The following is a 17729-nucleotide window of genomic DNA, read 5'->3' as shown; positions in this document are numbered from 1 at the left end:
CCTTCCTGTTTCTCCCTGTTTCCTGAACCCTCTGGGCTACCATGGATGAAAATGTGGGCCCGGTAGTTCAACCCATGTGAGTGTGAGAGTGTGGGTGAGCACTATCGGCTCCCTGAGGATGGGCCCCCACCCCTCTGTCCTGGGGTCTCCACAGGGACTGGCACAGGGCTGCCCTGTCTCGAGTGTCTCCACACCACAAAGGGGCACTGTTCCCCGTCCTGGAGGTGGAATGTAGTTTGGGGCAGAATCCAGAGGAGGGGCCGTGGCTGAGGTGGGACATGAGGAGGCACACTGTGGGAGTGGAAAAGGACCCCCACCCCTGGGGATGGGCCTTGAGAAGAGACCCCTTTCCTGGTGCAGAGAAGGCCCCAGCCCTGCTGTAGGGTGAAGCCCCACCCAGAGCCAAGGGAGGGTGAAGACATCTCTCAGGGGCTCTCCCACCTGAGGTGGTCGCACCCACTAGACCTCAGGTGAGGATCTGTCCCGGGTCCTAATGGCCATCGGCCATCCAAGGTTAACCAGCCTCCTTTCATCCCCCATCCTAAAGGCTTGCTTTTGGCTCTAGACTCTCCGAGATACCTTCCTACCAACCAGGTCCCACCCAACCTTTAGATCCCTGAGCCCCAACCCCCAAAACTTGATCTGTTCCTTCTTTGAGCTGAGCACTCCCTGAACCCTTCTCCCAGGCTCCTCCCCCGAAGCTGAAGGGAGCCCAGTCAGCTGCTCTGAGGCATCTGTAATGAGTCTCTAGAGAAAGAGGCTCTGGAATCAGCCCACCTTCCAACTCACCCCTCACCTCCTCCAGGGCCTGGGGACCCAGCCTACCCCTCCGCGGCCTGCCCCCGACATGCCTTCTGGCATGAGCTGGACCTCTGCACCCCTAGCCCCTCTCCGGGCCCTGCCACTGACTAACCCAGCCTGACCCCAGGCCCAAGTATAACCCACTCAACACCACAGGGTACCCCTGCCACCACCTCACATCTGACCTTTCCTCCAGACCAGCCATGTGAAGGCAGAGGGGACCAGGGGGCCCTTGACCATCCCCCTGGCCCCAGACCCACCTCCTCTCATGCAGTTCCACCCGCCCATCCGCCGTGGACAGCCTTTCCGACTCAGGGCTGTTGACCCTCCGGTAGCGAAGAGAACGGACTGGGGTTGTGGGTGAGTCTGGCGGGGCACGCACTGGGGAGCTGGGGACCCCCACACCTCGGCTCTGCTCCTCTTCCACCACACAGGGGGTCTGCAGGAGAGGGGAGGTCCATGAGCTGGGACTGACAAGGCGGCTGTGGGTCAAGTGGTTTTCTCAGGGTAAAGGAGATAGAGGGAGGTTGAGGCAAAAAGATGCTAGTGACCCTGAGATGGGGCAAGGCCATGGAGGCAGGGCAAGCAGCTCATGGCTGGGGAGAGGGAGCTTGGAGGGAATGGGAAGGGGGCCAGGGAACCAGGGCCAGGAGCTGGGGAAGGCCACCCACACCGCTCTCCCTGACTGAAGTTACTTTGCCGATGTTGATCCGGAGTTTGTTCCGGTTGACATCCGTCTCCTCCCAGACTTCAGCCTCAGGACCCCCAGGGTGGGGGACAAGATGGGGGCCAGGGCCCAGCCCCTCCGGGGGCCGCCCAGGCAGGATTGGGGGTGCGTTCTCCTGGTCACTCAGGTGCTCGCCCTGCAGCACGTCCTCGGTGTTCTCCCGGAGCAGGTCCCCGGGCACCGGCGTCACATTGACCACCCTGGAGAGATCAGGAAGGGGCCATGGGGCAAGGCTGGCAGGGGTACCCTCTTCTACCAGCACAGGCCCTGGAGATCACTACTTCCCATGGGAGTGGACACAGGTGAGGCCCAGCAGGGGTGGGGTGTCCCTAGCCTGTCACCATCCCTGGCTGGCAAAGCCTCTGAGACCAGCCCATCCTCAGGTTGGCAGAGGGCTGCAAGGAGACGTGGCTGCCGGAATGGGCATGGCACCACCTGGCTCTGTCTATTTAGGAGGTCCCGCCGCTTCCCAGGCCCGCCGGAGCTCCACGCAGTGCACCGCTGGCTTCCTTCAGACCAGCAATGGGTCTAAAGAGAAGACTCTCTCTGGAGTTCCCTGACCAATGTCATCACAGCACTGGGCACCATAATGTGCCGGCAAGTCCCATTGAGTCTCCCTCCTAAGTGTGTACCTGGAGCCCCTGCCCACATCTCTCCCTGGCTCATTCGTGGGGCTGGCTGGGCAGCCCCTGCTCACTCTGGCCCCTGCCTGGGCCACCTCTGTCTTTGTGCCTGTCACATGGTTCTGAAATTGCTGACCCATCAATTACAAATATCTCAGACTCAACTGAGAGCACTTGGAGGGCAGGGGCTGCAAGTGTTTTCTCGGAGCCCCCACAGGGCCCAGCGCTGGAGCTCAAGACACGTTCACTGAGTGAATGCACATGAGCACTGAGACACAGGCAAACTGCGGGGCTCAGGGGATTTCCCCCAGGGCTCCCTGCTTCCCAGGAAGGTCAAAAACTCCAAATGAGGATGCCCGTTCTGTCCCCAGATTGAGGGTGGAGACGTGGCAGAACTTCCTGTGGTTCAAGAACCCCACTGGTGAGCACCAAGAACAGGAGAGACAGCCAGGAGTGCCCAGGTAGGAAGAGGAGGAAAGAGCTGGCTTCTGGGGAGACAGCTCCGGGCAGCCCCTACCCCGTGTCGCCCCTCCTGAGACTCACCCAAACATGGCTGCCGTCTGCCGGGTGTTCTGCTGGGGTGGGGTGGAGGTGCTTGTGGACAGGAGGGTGTCGGTGCCCGCCTTCTCCCAGTCAAAGGCCTCGTTCTCGGCGATGCCCCGCTCCTTCATGCTGTTCTCAAACACCGACATGATCAACTGCAGTGGGTGGGGGTGGCGGGAGGACAGAGAGGTGACCCTGGGGCTAGCTAGGAGGAGGGGGAAGTTGCTGGGATTGCTGGGGTAAGAGAGGGGCCTTCCAGGACAGGGATGGGCTGAGAGGGGGCATTGGAAGGAGAGCAGCACATTGATTTTAAATGAAAACATGCACACGATACACAAATCAGCATGCAAATTATCATCTCGGTTTAAGCCCCCCTGGCTGGACACAAGCCCTCTGAGATCTGAGCCCTGGTTACCATCCCAGCCTCCTCTGCCACTGCCACCATCTCACCAGAAGTAGCAGCAGCCCAGAACCACCAGCGGTTTCCCAAGCCCATCCCCTGGGGTCGGCCTCTGCACAGGCCGCCTCCTCTGCCTGCAGTGCCTTCCCCGCTCGTCCTCCCTCTGAAGCCACCTGATTCGCCCACTCACACAGCTCCCGTGGTTGGGCACAGAGCATCAGTTTGAACTGTTCACATGCCAATCTGCCAACTCTACATCTCTGGCAGTCAGCACAGGGCTCAGCACAGGGGGTGCTTGCAGCTGTGTGGTCTGGAGGACCCCATGAGGCTGAGCTAGGACTGGGGGGCATGGCCTCTTACTCCCCAAAGGAGGCATTTCTGCCAAGAACTGGGGCTCTGGGTTCAGGAGGTGGCGGGCAGTTGTGGACCCTCTGAGGCCCCCAGACCATCCCCTTCTGACTTAGCTCTCTCCAGAAGGCAGGGCAGCTTCTGTCTGCCGGCAGGACCCACTTCACTGAGTGCCCACTGTGTGCCTGACACTGTCTGCCCTCCCCGCCATGTGCAGCCGGGCACATAGTGGATCCTGGGCAGAACAATGCTGACGCTTCCCCATTCTCTGACCTGGGTCATGGGTCTCATGGGGTAATGGTGCCTTAGAAAGAGCACTGGTCTTGGAATCAGAAGATGTGTCTGGGGCCGCCCTGCTCCTAACCATTGCTATCAGGCCTCAGTTTCCTCATCTATGAAATGGGGACAATCATCCCACTTGGCCTCCTGCAGAGTTTTGATGCAAAATACTTGAAAGCACTCAGATTCATTCATTGTTAAGTGCTAGAATAATAATGTATGGAACGCGCATTATCATCAAAGGCTTGTTTTGAAACTTAAATGAGTTAATGCATGAAAAGCACTGAGAACTGGTAAACTCTTGATAAATCTTGGCTATGACTACTGTATACACGAGCGCAGAAGAGTTTCATGCAGGGGATGACCAGGGAGAGACGCTCAGGGCCAAGCCGGCAAGGGCGCGGGGCCACGGCAGGAAGGGGGCTGTAGAGACGGTCACCCACAGAGGTGTCCAGGGAGGCAGGGGCAGGGTGGCAGCCTCCCACCTGGTAGTCGGGCTTGGTGAAGTAGTCGAGGCTGGCGATGTGGTCCAGGAAGAGGTGGAACTCGGAGGGCATGTGCTTCAGCAGCATCCGGTGCTCGTACTTCTCCTTGATCATGCCTACCTGCTCCTGGAGGCAAGAGGGCACAGGGAGATGGAGCCCCAGCTGCCCCACTCCCCCTCCTCCTCAGACCCACCGCACAGGGCTCACCTTGTCCTTGATCTTCCTCCAAGGCAGCTGGCCCACTGCAAACTCCACCAGCATGTAGAAGAGGGACCACAGGTCATCGTGGCGGCCCATCTCCTGGGGGGTGGGGAGGCGGTCACCCACACTCTCAGATCCCTCCTGGGAGTGGGGCGCTGACCCTCCACTGAGGCACATCAGTCAGGGAGCCCTGACACCCAGGCCCCTATGGGCAGAGCTGGGGTCTCCCTGAAGCTATGGCTCCATCCCTGACCCACCCACATACATAGACCCCCCACAGTCAAAACTTCTGTCTGCGCTTCCTCGCCCCACAGAGATTTGTGGTGGGAACAGAGAAGTGGGGATCCCATCAAACGAGGAAGAAGGTGAAGTCAAGGGGAGATGACAGCAGAGCCTTCTTCCAGTCAGGGTCTGGAGTGGCAGCTTCCAGCCCCTGCCCCAGACTTTTCTCCCCACCTCGATAGCTGCCTGCCTGACCCTCTTCCTCAGCAGCATACTCTGCCCCGCCCTGTGCCCCTACTGCCCCCACATCCCTCAGGCCCGGCTCTGCCACTCACCCGGTTCTTGTGGGCATTGACCGAGGCATAGCGAACAGTCCCTCGAAACCCGGCCACATTCCGAGGCTGTAGAGGGGAGAACACCACCAGGAACCTCGCCCGCTGCCCCTGACCTTCGCCCCGTCTCAACCCTGCTTACCAAGCCTACCTCTGCCTGCTTTAGCCCTGATTGCCAGCCCCTGCCACGCCCCTCCACATTGGCCTGATCAGGAGCAAGCCTGACACACTGACCCCAGCCCTACACCTGCCTCCTGACCCTGCTCCCTGAACCTGCATCCATCCTTGACCAGAACAGGTAAACAGGTCACAGGCTGTGCACGGAGCATCCACCAAGAGCCCAGCCTAAGGGAGGGAGGGGACCAGCTCAGTGTGGACCCAGAGTCAGGTGACGCTGATACTGCACACAGGCTGTGACAGCTTAAGCAGCTGCAGGAAAAGCCTGGTGAAGGGTCCCCAGATCAGGGAGCAGGTCAAGGAGGTCAGGGGTCCCTGCAAGTGGCAGTACTCACGGGCCGGACATCCCCCGTGGTGTTGGTGTACTGCCGGGCCAGCCCGAAGTCCAACATGTAGCACTTTCTGTAGGTGGAGGGCAGCCTGCCCATGGCAAAGTTCGACTGTGGGAAGACGGCAGCTGTGAGCCCCGGGGCTCCACTCCACCTGGCCCACCTTGGGGGGCGGCAACAGCAGCTCTGGTGAGGGACCCTCAGCCCACCTCCACGCACATAAGTAAAACATCAACACGCGCAGCAGGTCACAGTTCCTCATCTGAGGGGCAGGGTGATTATTCTCATTTTAGAGATGAGGAAACTGAAGGGCAAAGAGCTTAGGGGGCTTCTCCAAGGTCACAGAGCAGTGCTGTCCCAGCCAGGGTTGAACCGACATCTGTCCGGCTCTAAATCCTTGAAACTCCCCAGAAGGGCAGCATGGCTTAGTGTGACCATCCTGCTCAGAGGCAGCCGGAGCCCTGCATTGTTCTTCCTGTGTGACCTTGGGCCATTCAACCAACCTTTCTGGGCTCAGTTTTCACTGCTTTAAATTGGAGGTTTTTTCCACCATCAAGATCTAAGATGCCACAAAATCAACTACTTGGAATTCCTTACTGAGCCCCAGTCCCTTGGTCCCCTTCCCTCGATCCCTCCATCCTTCTGAGCCCCTTCACCTTTCTGGGTTCAAGGACTCTTCAGGCCAGGGGTGAGAGAGAGGATGAGGAGAGAAGAACAGAGAGGGCCTGGGCATGGCCAAGGGGCGGGCAGGGGGTCTCCTGGGATGCAGGAAAAAGGAGGAGATGGGGCTTGGGATGGAGAGCAGGAAGAGGAGACAGGTAGAAGAGGCTTTCCCCTCTCCAACTACTGATCTGGAGAAGACACCAGGGGACCCAGAGACGGAGAGGACGGGGGCATCTGCTTTGGAGGAGGGGGCAGTCCTCACCGGCTTGATGTCTCGGTGCAGGAAGCCCACGGAGTGGATGGCTTCAATGGACTCCAGGATCTGCTTGCCCAGCCGCAGCGTGGTGCTCAGCGTGAAGGTGCCTCGCGGCTGGCTGCGACGCAGGTCGGCCAGGTTCCGGCCCTGGGGTGGGGGGCGGGTGGGAGCCACCCGGCTCAGCTGCCATCCCAACCACCACCATGACACTCTGCCCAGCCTCACCCCCAAAGGCCTGCACCGACTCCCCACCCCTCCCGGAACCACAGTCTTCCCTCCCCACTCCCCACCCCAAGAGTCACAGCCCGAACTTTTGAGGGCAAGTGGAGGGAGGATGGGCCGTGAGGACTCACCTGGAGCTGCATCACTACATAGTTAAACTTCTCGTTCCGGCCACAGCCGATGAACCTGCACACATGGTCTTTCCCTGAGGGGCACACACAGGGGTTTCCCAACTCCTACTCCTTCTTTCTGACTTCCAGCCCTAAGGTGGGCTCCTGCGCACTCTTGAATCCTGGTCCTCCCAGTCCTGGCCCCATGATCACTTCTCCCACCACCCCCTGCCCTTAGCCCCATCACTGCTCTTAGACTCTGGTCCCATCTCACCCTGCCCATCACCTCCCCCCTTAGCCCCTGGCTCCATCACCGCTTCCCTCCACCACACTACATCTCCTCCCCACAGCTTCTTTCCCATCACCTCTTCCGTCCCATTCTCCTGCCCTAGGCCCGCACCTTGCAGCTTTTTGAGCACGGCCACCTCCATCTTGAGGACCTGCTTGGGCTGCTGGGCTGACTCCACTTTGAGGGCCACGTTCTCCCTGGTCAGCAGGTCCATGGCCTCGTAGATCTCACCAAAGCCCCCGCCCCCGATCTTTTTCAGCTACAGAGATGGGGGGAGGAGAATAGGGGACACAGGGGTCAGGCTGAGCAGCTCCTCATCCCACCCATTGCTGGGTCCTATCCTTCATTGATGGGGGCAGTGGCTATCCTTGAAGAGGAGGACCCCATGCCTCCCTTCCTTGCCCCACCCACCAGTGCCCCAACCTCCTCTCCTAGTGCTGGACACAGACCGCTCAGCCCCTGGGTGGACAACCATACACACACACACACACACACACACACACACACACACACAGAGAGCCAGACGTCAGAGCAGGCACAGGGGAGGGGTATGAGACCTGTGTCTCCATATAGACATGGGATTCTGAAGAGATGATGGGCTGTCATGAACCTTTTATTCTCTGGAAGAACAATAAATGTCACACTCCTCCCGTCCCCTGACTAGACTGAGCAACCTCCATCCAGAAGAAAAACTAATTTCCAGAACCTCCCAGCTTCAGGGTGGATCCCTCAGGGAACCTGGCCCTTCCTGCAGTTGGCAGTCTCCTGAAAGGTGTCACCAGAGAGAAAGAGTATTTCGGGGGGAGTATTTAGGGGACTCGGCACAGGGTGTTCACTGCCCGTGCCCGCTGCTGAAGCTCACAACACTCCCTAGGGGCCCGCAGCTCAGATGCTCGAAACCAGAGTGAGCCTCTCTCCGGGCAGGGGGCGCTGTGGGAGCCCGCTGGGAATGGGGGTTTGGAGAGACTCTGTCCACTCCCAGGGGGCAGTGCAGAGGTGATCTGACCCTCTGGGCCCTCCTCCAGCATCCAGGGCCGGCAGTGAGAAGGCAGAGGGGAAAACTATGATGGAGGAAGCATCGGCAAGGGGAGATGAGCAAAGCTGAGTTATGGGGAGGGATTCAAAATCATTTCAAGTCAGAGGCGCAGGGGTCTTGGAGAGAAAGGGTGCTGCCGGCAACGAGGGGGTGACCAGCGGGAAGGCGCTGAGCCCTCAGTTGGGACTCGTTTGGTTTAAGAAAGATGCGCAGCTCAATTGTCACCTCCTCGGGGATCCCGCCCCTCAGGAGTGGCCTGTCCTCTCTCAGCATCTTCCAGAGCTCTCACTTGCATCCTGTTGGTTTGTAACTCGCCAGCCACAGCTGGGCTTGCTAATGATTGGATCCAGGCTGCTCTGATCAGCCAGCCTGTAAACTCCTGACTCTGAGCCTCCTGCGTCTCCAAGCCCTCCCCTTAGTATTTGTTCAGCACTAGGATGCCCAATAAATGTTTAATGGTGGTTGAAACATGGGCATGGAGGGAGGAAGGGGGCAGGGCAGAGCTGAGGACTGGAAGTTCCCAGCAGGTTACAATTGAAACCATTCTAGAAAGAGAGAGAAGGATGAAGGGAAGATTTAGAAGAGAAGTGGAAGGCTGGTTGGGATCTTGAAGGTTCTTGTGCCCAGAAAGGAGACAGGGAAAGAGGAGGGAGGAAGAACGGGGAAAAACCAGAGTCCCTCTCGACTTGAGACGAAAGCTAAGGTCAGACGTCTAGAAAAAATTTCAGAACCAGGAGGGAACAGACAGACTCAAAGGAAGCAGTGGCATGTCTTCCTCTGGGGACCTTTCAACCCAAGGGAGATTCTAGTATCTTCCAGATTCCTTTATGGTTTGCTGTGTGGGAGCATGGAAGAAAGGGCAGGGGAGAGGGAACAACAACCACATCTCGGGTCCGTGCTCCAGACTCTCAGACATCCTCTCAGCTCATCCCCAAAGGCTCCTGACAACACAGGTGAGGAGGGCCATAGGGCTTGCCATTTTGCACAGAAGGAAGGCTAAGGCACAGAGAGTTAAGAACCTGGCTCCAGGTCACCCTGCGAGCAAGGAGCAAAGCCAGGTTTCATTTAAACCCAGGCCATCTGATGCAGAGACCACGCTGTTAACCACTATGTTCTAGGAACAGTTCACCACACTGGGATTAAAAGTGGGAGGGCTGAGCTTCAAGCCCAGGTCCGCTAGGCTCCAAAATCCTGACTAGAGATGGTGAGGAGGGCTCGGGGCGGCCAAGACATTTCTGACATCTACTCCCCAATTCCCCAGGGTGTCCAAGGGTATTTCTCTACCACATTCATTTCTGAACAGAGACTATTTCTCCTTCCTACGTCCCCTCCTTACCCCCCACCCATTACGGAACCTCCCTGGGGTGGGAAGCGGGCATCTGCACCCACCCGCTCACCCAACACCCCTCCTCCCCACGCCCTCCAGCCTGGGTGGGCTTATCCATCAGGCACAGTGGCTAGGCCCATAATGATATTTTTAGGGGGCCATGAAAATGTTCTCATTTCTTTTAAAATCAGAAGGGAAAAAATAAACTTTTAGGTCAAAAAGAAAATTTTAATACATAATATTAATTCATTCCTCTTTATACCAATGAAGTCATAAAACACCATTTTTAGTACTTTATTATGGAGGAAGGGACCCACGAAGGCAAAAGTGCCCAGGGCCCATGAAAGTCACAATGCCGCCCTATCCACAGCCCCGTGACAGGAACATTCTCTCAACCTCCCCTTTGCCAGACCCTATTCCTCCCCTCCTAAATTTTTTCACCATCCCTTCCCCTACTGAAGGACCTCCCTAAACTGGAGGAGAAATACGACACAATAGGACCAGCATTCACTTAGGAAGAAGGAAACCTGGCTTCTCGGCCCAGCTCTGGGTGACCTGGGGCAAGTTTCTTAAATTCTCTGAGCCTCCATTTTTCCTGCTGTGTAAAATGAGACAGGTGGACTAGAACTGGTCACAAAGACTCCTCAGCATTATGGTCCTGATTCTTGGATGGGCTAATCCTTGGGAAGCAGTATAGCCTTGTGACCATTGACCCAGTAGTCGGACAGACCTGGTTCCAAGTACCAGTCAGAATCAGAACAGTAAACAATAATCTCTGTGCCTCAGTTTCCACATCTGCCAAACAGCGATAACAGCAGCATCTACTCCGTAGGTTGTTGAGATAATTCATTTAAGGCATTTTGCACAGTGCCTGGCAACAGTAAGTGCTCAGAAAAGATGCTCAGTTTCTATTATTATTATTATTATTATTATTATTGTTTGCTATTCTGATTCTGAGAAGCACCCCTCAAAAAGAATAAAATGTGATTATTATTTTTTATTTTTAAAGATTGGCACCTGAGCTAACAACTGTAGCCAATCTTCTTTTTTTTTTCCTGCTTTTTTCTCCCCAAATCCCCCCAGTACATAGTTGTATGTTTTAGTTGTCGGTCCTTCTAGTTGTGGTATGTGGGACGCCGCCTCAACATGGCCTAACGAGCGGGTGTCACGTCCGCGCCCAGGATCCAAACCCGGGGCCACTGAAGCAGGGCACACGAAGTTAGCCACTCGGCCATGGGGCCAGCCCAAAATGTTATTATTTTTAAATACCCACCCACCGCCACAACCCTCATTCTCTCCTGGCCACAGCCCATCTCTGGGCAGCTTGTTCTTGGTTCCTGAGCTCTGCTCACATCTCTGTCCCACCCCGGGGAGCTGGCTGAGGGGAGGCATCTGACACCCCACCCTCTCTAGTTCTCCAGGGGCTGGGGAGGGAGTGAGAGTAAAGGGAGGTCAGCCTGGCAAAGACCGCAGGCTTGTCCCCTTCCCCCACCCCCTTCGCCATTTCTCTGCCCACTCACCTCCCACCCGTCCCTCAACAAGCACAGGAAAGTTCTAACCCAAACTCAGCATGTGTACGAACACCACCTTTTCCTCACATCTTCAGTGCAAATGTCCTTCTCTTGTGCCAGAGGACCCAGGGGGTCTTGAGGAACACGCCTCACTTTGTCAGACCCTCATTCTTTTGATTACTGCCCTGGCTCCTCCTCCCCCAATTTCTGTCCCCTTACCCTCCCTCTCAGGAAGTCCTCCTCCAGGGCCTTCCCTGAGCTCCCTGACCCCTCCAATCCCTCACTTCCCCCTAGTCCCAGAGACATCTCTGACGACGCTGTCACCTTTGCCCCTCTCCCTGGGCCACTAGAGGACCTGCGTGCTGGCTGGTTGTTGCCATGGAGACCCATTTGAGCCCAGGCCCCGCTCTCCTCTCAACGCACACCCCTGGTGAGATGAGCCGTCCCCCTAGACCGCCCCACACACAAGGGCTCGGTGTAGACCTGACCTATGCTGTTTTCCCTCCCTTCCTCCTGGCTCCCCACCCTGGTGCAGACCCACAAGCTCACACACACTATCACCCCACAATCCACCCCACAATCCACCCCACATCTTCCCACCCCTAAAATGATAAAAGGACGAGAGTGCTCTTAAGCAACGGACCAAAATGGAAGTGGGACAGGGATTGACTTAACAGTAGATCCAGCCCTGCAAACACTGCTTCTCCCTCAACCCTCACATGTCCCCCTCCCATCCAGGCCCGAACCCCCAGGAAGCTCAGACTACAACTCCCAGCAGGCGGAGAAGCCTGAAGTCCTGAGCTGGAGGAGCAAGGCACGCTGGGAGATGGAGTCTCGGCATGTTGCACCTGCCGCAGGAACCAGAGAGGGGAGGAGGATGGATGGAGAAGATGGAGTGCGGATGCGGTGGGAGCAGTCCGCAGAGCATCCTTCCCCGAACCCAAGCCTTTCTGTCCTCTGCGGAAGCGGAGGGACACATGCTCACTCACTGCCCTTCTCCAAGGTCCGGCAGAGAAAGAACTCCCTCCTCCACCCCCGCCCTCCTCCCCCCACTGAGCTCTGCAGCTCCTGCTCCGACATCCAACCAGGAGTTGTTCCAGGCTGGGCCCGACCAACGTGACCTAGCGGGGAAAGGGGTGAGAGAGGGAGGGGTTGGAGAGAAGGCACTGGGAGAAAGCGATTGTCCACAAGTGTAGGCAAAAATAATGACCTGCAAGCAGTATGCAAATAAGCTCAGGGGCACCTCCCTCTTAGAGTAGGGGCGCTGAGGGCACCTGTTTTCACAAGTCTCCAGATCCTCTCCAGATGCTCTCCTCTCCTCCTCCCCCCGCCCCTCCCTCTACCCCGCTGGATCACTCACTCACCACCTTCCAGCGATCCTTGACCACGTAGTTGGCCGGCAGGATGTCGGCCTGCTCCCCTCCCCCACTCATGTTGGTTTCGTCCTTAAGAGCGGCTGCTAGGCACTGCATCCGCCAGCCGGAGGGAGGGGTGTCCGCAGGGCCTGCCCTGGGAGGGCCATCTACCTGGGGGAGTGGGAAGGGACTCTGAGTGGAGCAGGCTACGGACCTAGGACCACCTTGCGGATATGGAGGAGGGGAGCTCCGTTCTCCTGGCAGGCATCCTTCCCCGGCCCACTGGGCAGATGCTCCAGGGCTTACTGGGGGAAGCAGTGTGTAAACGCCAAGGTGGAGGTCAGAGGAGAAGACAGAAATACTAACCACAAGAATGGAGATGCAGACTACAAACTGGAGATGTGAAAACCAGCAACAGGACACACATGTTGATGAAAAACAGAGAGGAAAATGATGGTGAACAGGCTGTGGGGAAAGCGTTTCCCAAAGAGCCATATGCTATAATGTAGGGGAGACTTGCTGACCAAGGGGGCATACCAGACTCGGACCCATGCTTGGGTAGGGGGGACCTGGGCCAAGAGGGACCAGTCTGAATGACTCGATCTGTGGCCCCGCAAACCCACACCTTCCCTGTGCCACAAAATGCCCATGGAGCTGTGCATCTGAGGTTTATTGAAAGGGGAGACCCGCTGACCAAGGGGTGACCCATGGGAGACGCATGCCAAAGTGATGGAGACCTGCTAATCAACCATGGGAGATGTGATAATCGGAAAATGAGGAGATACCCAACAGCCCCTTGAGAATGGTGCTAAGCGAGGAGGATGCAGCTGCTGAGAGGCACACACCATTCTCAGGGCTGAGCCCAACCCACTGACACAGCCATGGGGTTGGGAAATGAGGATATGAGTGATGGGGTGAACATAAGGCAATGGGCTCAAAACATGGATTTTAGAGGGAAGATAGCCCTGTGGCCACTCTGAGGGAGAGAGGCGGGCTGAATTAGGGGGAGTTGCAGACAGCAGGAAAGTGGGAGTGGCCTAGCAGAAGGCCGGAGAAGTGACAGAGGGCAGCCGGTCTGGGCGGGCATGGACTGAGACAGCCTCTGACCACAGCTTTCTGTGTATGCTGAAGAACCAACAAGAAGGAGCACAGCTCTTATCATATTAGGACAGGTAGAAGTTGGATATCAGAGAGAGTTTCCCCACTGTGAGGGTTGGAGAGCCAGCAAGTGTTACCCAGGGAGATGTAAGGGTGTGCACTGTGTGTGTCCGTGTGTGTATCTGTGCACGTGTCCCTCCGTGTACATATAGGTCTTTGTGTGTCTTTCTGTGTGTGTCTGTTTGCGTCTGTGTGTGCTTGTGTGTGTTTTTGTGTCTGTGTATGATGTGCATGTGTGTGGACAGGAGGCCAGGAGAGACGATGTTTTGAGATCTCTGCCAATCCAGTACAGGATTGGAACTAGGATCTTGTCTTCTCTTCTTTTACCCTACACTTTTTATAAGCGCACTGCTCTGCCCTTACAATGACCCCGGAGAGCTGCAGATGGAAGGAAGTTACTCAGGCTGGGTGTGGGGGAGGTGGAGAGCAGGAAAGTGCCTAAGGTATCTATGGATGGCGTGGGCACTCCATGGACCTGTCTTGCCTTGGGATGAGATAATTCCCCAGGGTGCCTGTGTCTAGCCACAATACAGGGGACAGTGTGGGATGGTAAAGGTGTGGCAACAACCTTCAACAGGTCGTGGTGTGCCATGAAGGCCATGTAGAGAGGGGATCTTCATGGGGAGGGACACTGTCACTTTTTTTCGTCTTTCTTCAGATGACTCAGCTGACTTTCCTCCAAACCACACAGCATCAGAGGATCGGAACCAGGAGGGTGTCAGCCAGGTCTCTGCCCTCCTTCTGCCAAAGTGGCGCAGGGGGCGTCAACTCAGAGGGCAGCGAGGGCAAGGGCAGGGTGAAGGGAGAGACGAAGGGAGAGAGGGACAGGGGGTCCTGGAGTCAAGGCGGAGGAGACAGGTTGACGACAAGACTGAAGAAGCAATTGAACCAGGAGAGAGGGAGTCTTAAGGAGTTGAACTGGGGGACCTCTGGTGGGCCTTCCAGTCCTGTGATGGTAGATTCTATAGGTTAATGAGGAAAATTTGGGCCCTGCTCCCATTTTATAGATGGGCAAACCTGGAAGGAACAGGTGAGCTGAGAAAAGGGAGAGTGGAGGCAGGAGGATGACGAACCTCTCCCTATCCACTGTCCTTCCCGCTCTGCCTCCGAGGACTGCGCTTAGCTCAGACCAGGGTTGGACGACAGAAACACAAAGATTTTGGCTGTCCCCTGAGGACCCTTTGGGTGTGTGGAGGCTTGAGAGCGTAGAGGGAGAGGGCTTGTGGAGGAGGCTTTTATGAAAATCTGTCAGAGAGTGTGCATATATGTGAGTGTGGGGCTAATATGTGTGTGTGTGTGTGTGTGAAAGAAAGAGAGAGAAAAGGGAGACAGAGAGAGACGTATCTAAGTGGTTAGGAGCTCATCATGGTGTGTGAATGTAGGTGTTGATGTGTAACTATGCAAGGTGTGAGCCAGGTGTGTGTGGAAATCTGGGAGCCCAGGTAAGGAGAGGTGATGTGACCAGTGAGGGGTAATGGGAACAGGTGAAAAGAGGTATGGAGGGGGGCAGAGGGGAATGGAAAGGTCAAGGGATGACAGGATCAGAGGAGGGGGCTGAGTAAGATAGAGACAGAGAGATCATGGTGACAGGTGAGGAAGTGACATGACCACAAGAGGGGTTTCTGGGTGACAGTTGAAGGGGTGAGGAAGTAGGTAAGGTGGCTCGTGGGAGGAATGGAGGGACTGAGGACAAGGGAGAGAGGCTATGGAGCCAGCTGAGAGCGACTTGTCAGGGGTGACAGGAGAATGAAGCCATAGGGACAGGGGACAGAGGTGAGAAGTGAGGAGCAAACCCCCTGGAGGACAGGTTGGAGAGGGTGGGTATGTGTGCTAGGGGGCAGGGAGCGGTTCCAGGCCTCGGGATGCGGCCCAGGCTGTGTAGGCCAGCGTCCCAGCTCGGGCGGAGACGGCACAGGGAGGGGGAGCTGGAGAAGGCTGCGCTGGGAGGTGAGCCAGGCCCGGGCGGGATGAGCCCACAGGAGGAACCCCCTCCCGGACCCCCGCTCGGCCCGCCGGCCGGCCCCGCCCCGCCTCACCTGCTCTGTGCCCGCTGCGGCTGCGGCTGCGGCGGCGGAGGCAGCGGCTCTGGGCGGCGCATCCCCCGGGGCCGGGGCGGGGCGGGGGCGGGGGTGGCTCAGTGCGGCGCTAGGCGGCCCGCTCCCTCCGGCGGCAGCGGCGGCGGCGGCAGCCTCCCGACCGGGACCATCCCGGCCCGGCCCGGCCCGGCCCCGATCCTCCTCTGGTGACGGCGGTGGCAGCGGCAGAGCGGGGAGCTGCCCACAATGCACTGCGCCGCCAGCATCAGCACCAGCCCTGACATCACCGCTCCACCGCCCCGGCTCTTACATCACCGCCCTTTCTCTGACATCACATTCTACTCTACTCCCTTCTCTACTCCTGCAGCCCTAAGGCTCTCTCTCGGATGATCCTGCTCTCCTCACTGGTTTCTGCATTCCCTTGACCCCCATCCCTCAGCAGGGCCCCATTATTCCTTACCTGTCCCTGTAAACCTCACCTGTCTCTATCACCCTTTATTGTCTCCACTCCCAGCATGTCCCTGTCCCTCCTCACCTGTCCCCATCAGCCTCAACTGATTCCCCCACTCCATCCTCCATATATGTTCATCTGACTTTCTTCTAAACTCATTTCCCCTCACCTGCACCAATCCTCCCCTATGTCCCCACCCCCGTTTCTTGTAACACCATCTCTCACCTATGATGCTCACTTCACCACATATACGCCTTACCTCCTCTATCAACCTGGCCCTCTCTTTCTTCGGCCCTTCCTCCTATCTGTTGACAAAGTCTCTCATCGTTTCTTAATGATTACCAAATAAAATGCACACTCCACTGTGACATTAAAAGGTCTTCCCAACATGGGTGATAATACCATATAGAGGCTCCCACTACTCTTCTGACAAGTTAGATTACTCAGCATTCCCCAAACATACTTTCCACTTTGTCTCTCTCAGGTCCTTCCTTTCATCCTTCATGCCTGCAGCAAATGCATACTGAGCACCTTCAATAACAACAACAATAATAATAACAGCAGCAACTATTTACTCCTGCCAGACACTGTTCTAACTTTACACATATTAACTCACTTCATCCTCATAACAACTCTGTGGGGTAGCAGTACTGTGTTGTACCCATTTTATAGACGAGGAAACTAAGACACAGAGAGGTTGAATAATTTTTCCTAGATTACACAGCTAGCAAGTGGCAGAGCTGGGATTCAACCCCTGGCTTCAGAATCCACGTTCCTAACTACTGTGCTTGGGGGAGTGATATTTGAGTCTCCAAGAGCAGTAAAAGGAGGCTTCTCAGAGGAAGTGCATTCAACTGTGACTGGAAGTATTAGAAGGAGTTTTCCAACAGACAAGTGAAGCCAAGGCCAAGGGTGGGAGAGACTTCCAGGCTGAGAAGACAGCATGAGGTGAGCTGGGAATGGGCATGTGCAAGATGATGAAGGGCCTTGTGGGCAATGCTAGGAAGATTGGATTTTCTCCACTTAGTTTTTGGAAGCGTAGTGGATAGTGTGGTGAGCCATCCAGATCCCCTTCGGAATCTGGAAACTCATTCCCCCAGCTTTCTGGGGTGCTGAAGACTGACTGCTCTCAGCTGACTCTCTCTCTGGGAGTTACCCTTGGCCAACAGAGCTGCCTCACCCAAGATCACGCACCCTTCCTGGGGCATCCCATATCCAAATGATGATCAACCTTGGAGTACAAAGGTCTGGCCCCCTCACCCAAATTTGGGGCAGATCTGAAGGGACTTCCCATTTTCAAAACTCCTGATAGGGTCAACTGAGGCTTCTGTTGAGACTGTATCAAAGTCCAACTTTCCCTCTGCCCAATTCTCTTTCTTCACTCCTCCACACATGTTGATCCCCAGCGCACTTCCCAGTAAACCTACTAACTTACTGCACAGTAATCTCTGTCTCAGAGTCAGCGGTCAGGGGAATCGGACTTTTAGACAGGAAATCACTGAAGAATTTTCTTTTTTCTTCTTCTTTTTTTTTTTTTTTGAGGAAGATTAGCCCTGAGTTAACATCTGCTGCCAGCCCTCCTCTTTTTTGCTGAGGAAGACTGGCCCTGAGCTAACATCTATGCCCATCTTCCTCCATTTTATATGTGGGACGCCCACCACATCATGGCTTGCCAAGTGTTGCCATGTCCACACCCAGGATCTGAACCAGTGAACCCCAGACTGCTGAAGTGGAACATGCAAACTTAACCGCTGTGCCACCGGGCAGCCCACACTGAAGAATTTTGAGCAGAGATAAGATACAATCTGATCTGAGTATTGGGTTAGAATTCTAGGTTGACAATTTTTT

General features: G+C 56.2%; 1 protein-coding gene across 1 annotated transcript in view; it reads right to left on the bottom strand.

Annotated features, from left to right (window-relative positions):
• The window catches only part of TTBK1 (tau tubulin kinase 1), a 41903-nt gene extending 26232 nt beyond the window's left edge, over positions 1-15671 (bottom strand). Inside the window, 12 exon segments of the mRNA XM_070584651.1 lie at positions 1062-1240; positions 1497-1728; positions 2695-2849; positions 4207-4332; positions 4414-4506; positions 4965-5030; positions 5474-5578; positions 6393-6533; positions 6740-6813; positions 7119-7266; positions 12246-12407; positions 15431-15671. Coding sequence (XP_070440752.1) covers positions 1062-1240; positions 1497-1728; positions 2695-2849; positions 4207-4332; positions 4414-4506; positions 4965-5030; positions 5474-5578; positions 6393-6533; positions 6740-6813; positions 7119-7266; positions 12246-12353 — 1427 coding nt within the window. The 5' untranslated portion in view covers positions 12354-12407; positions 15431-15671.
• Between the last annotated feature and the right edge of the window lie 2058 nt (positions 15672-17729).

This window comes from Equus przewalskii, chromosome 19 (assembly GCF_037783145.1).
Source record: "Equus przewalskii isolate Varuska chromosome 19, EquPr2, whole genome shotgun sequence".
In the NCBI taxonomy this organism is placed as follows: domain Eukaryota; kingdom Metazoa; phylum Chordata; class Mammalia; order Perissodactyla; family Equidae; genus Equus; species Equus przewalskii.
Note: the sequence above shows the minus strand (reverse complement) of the source record. Positions and strands in the feature narration are given on the sequence as shown.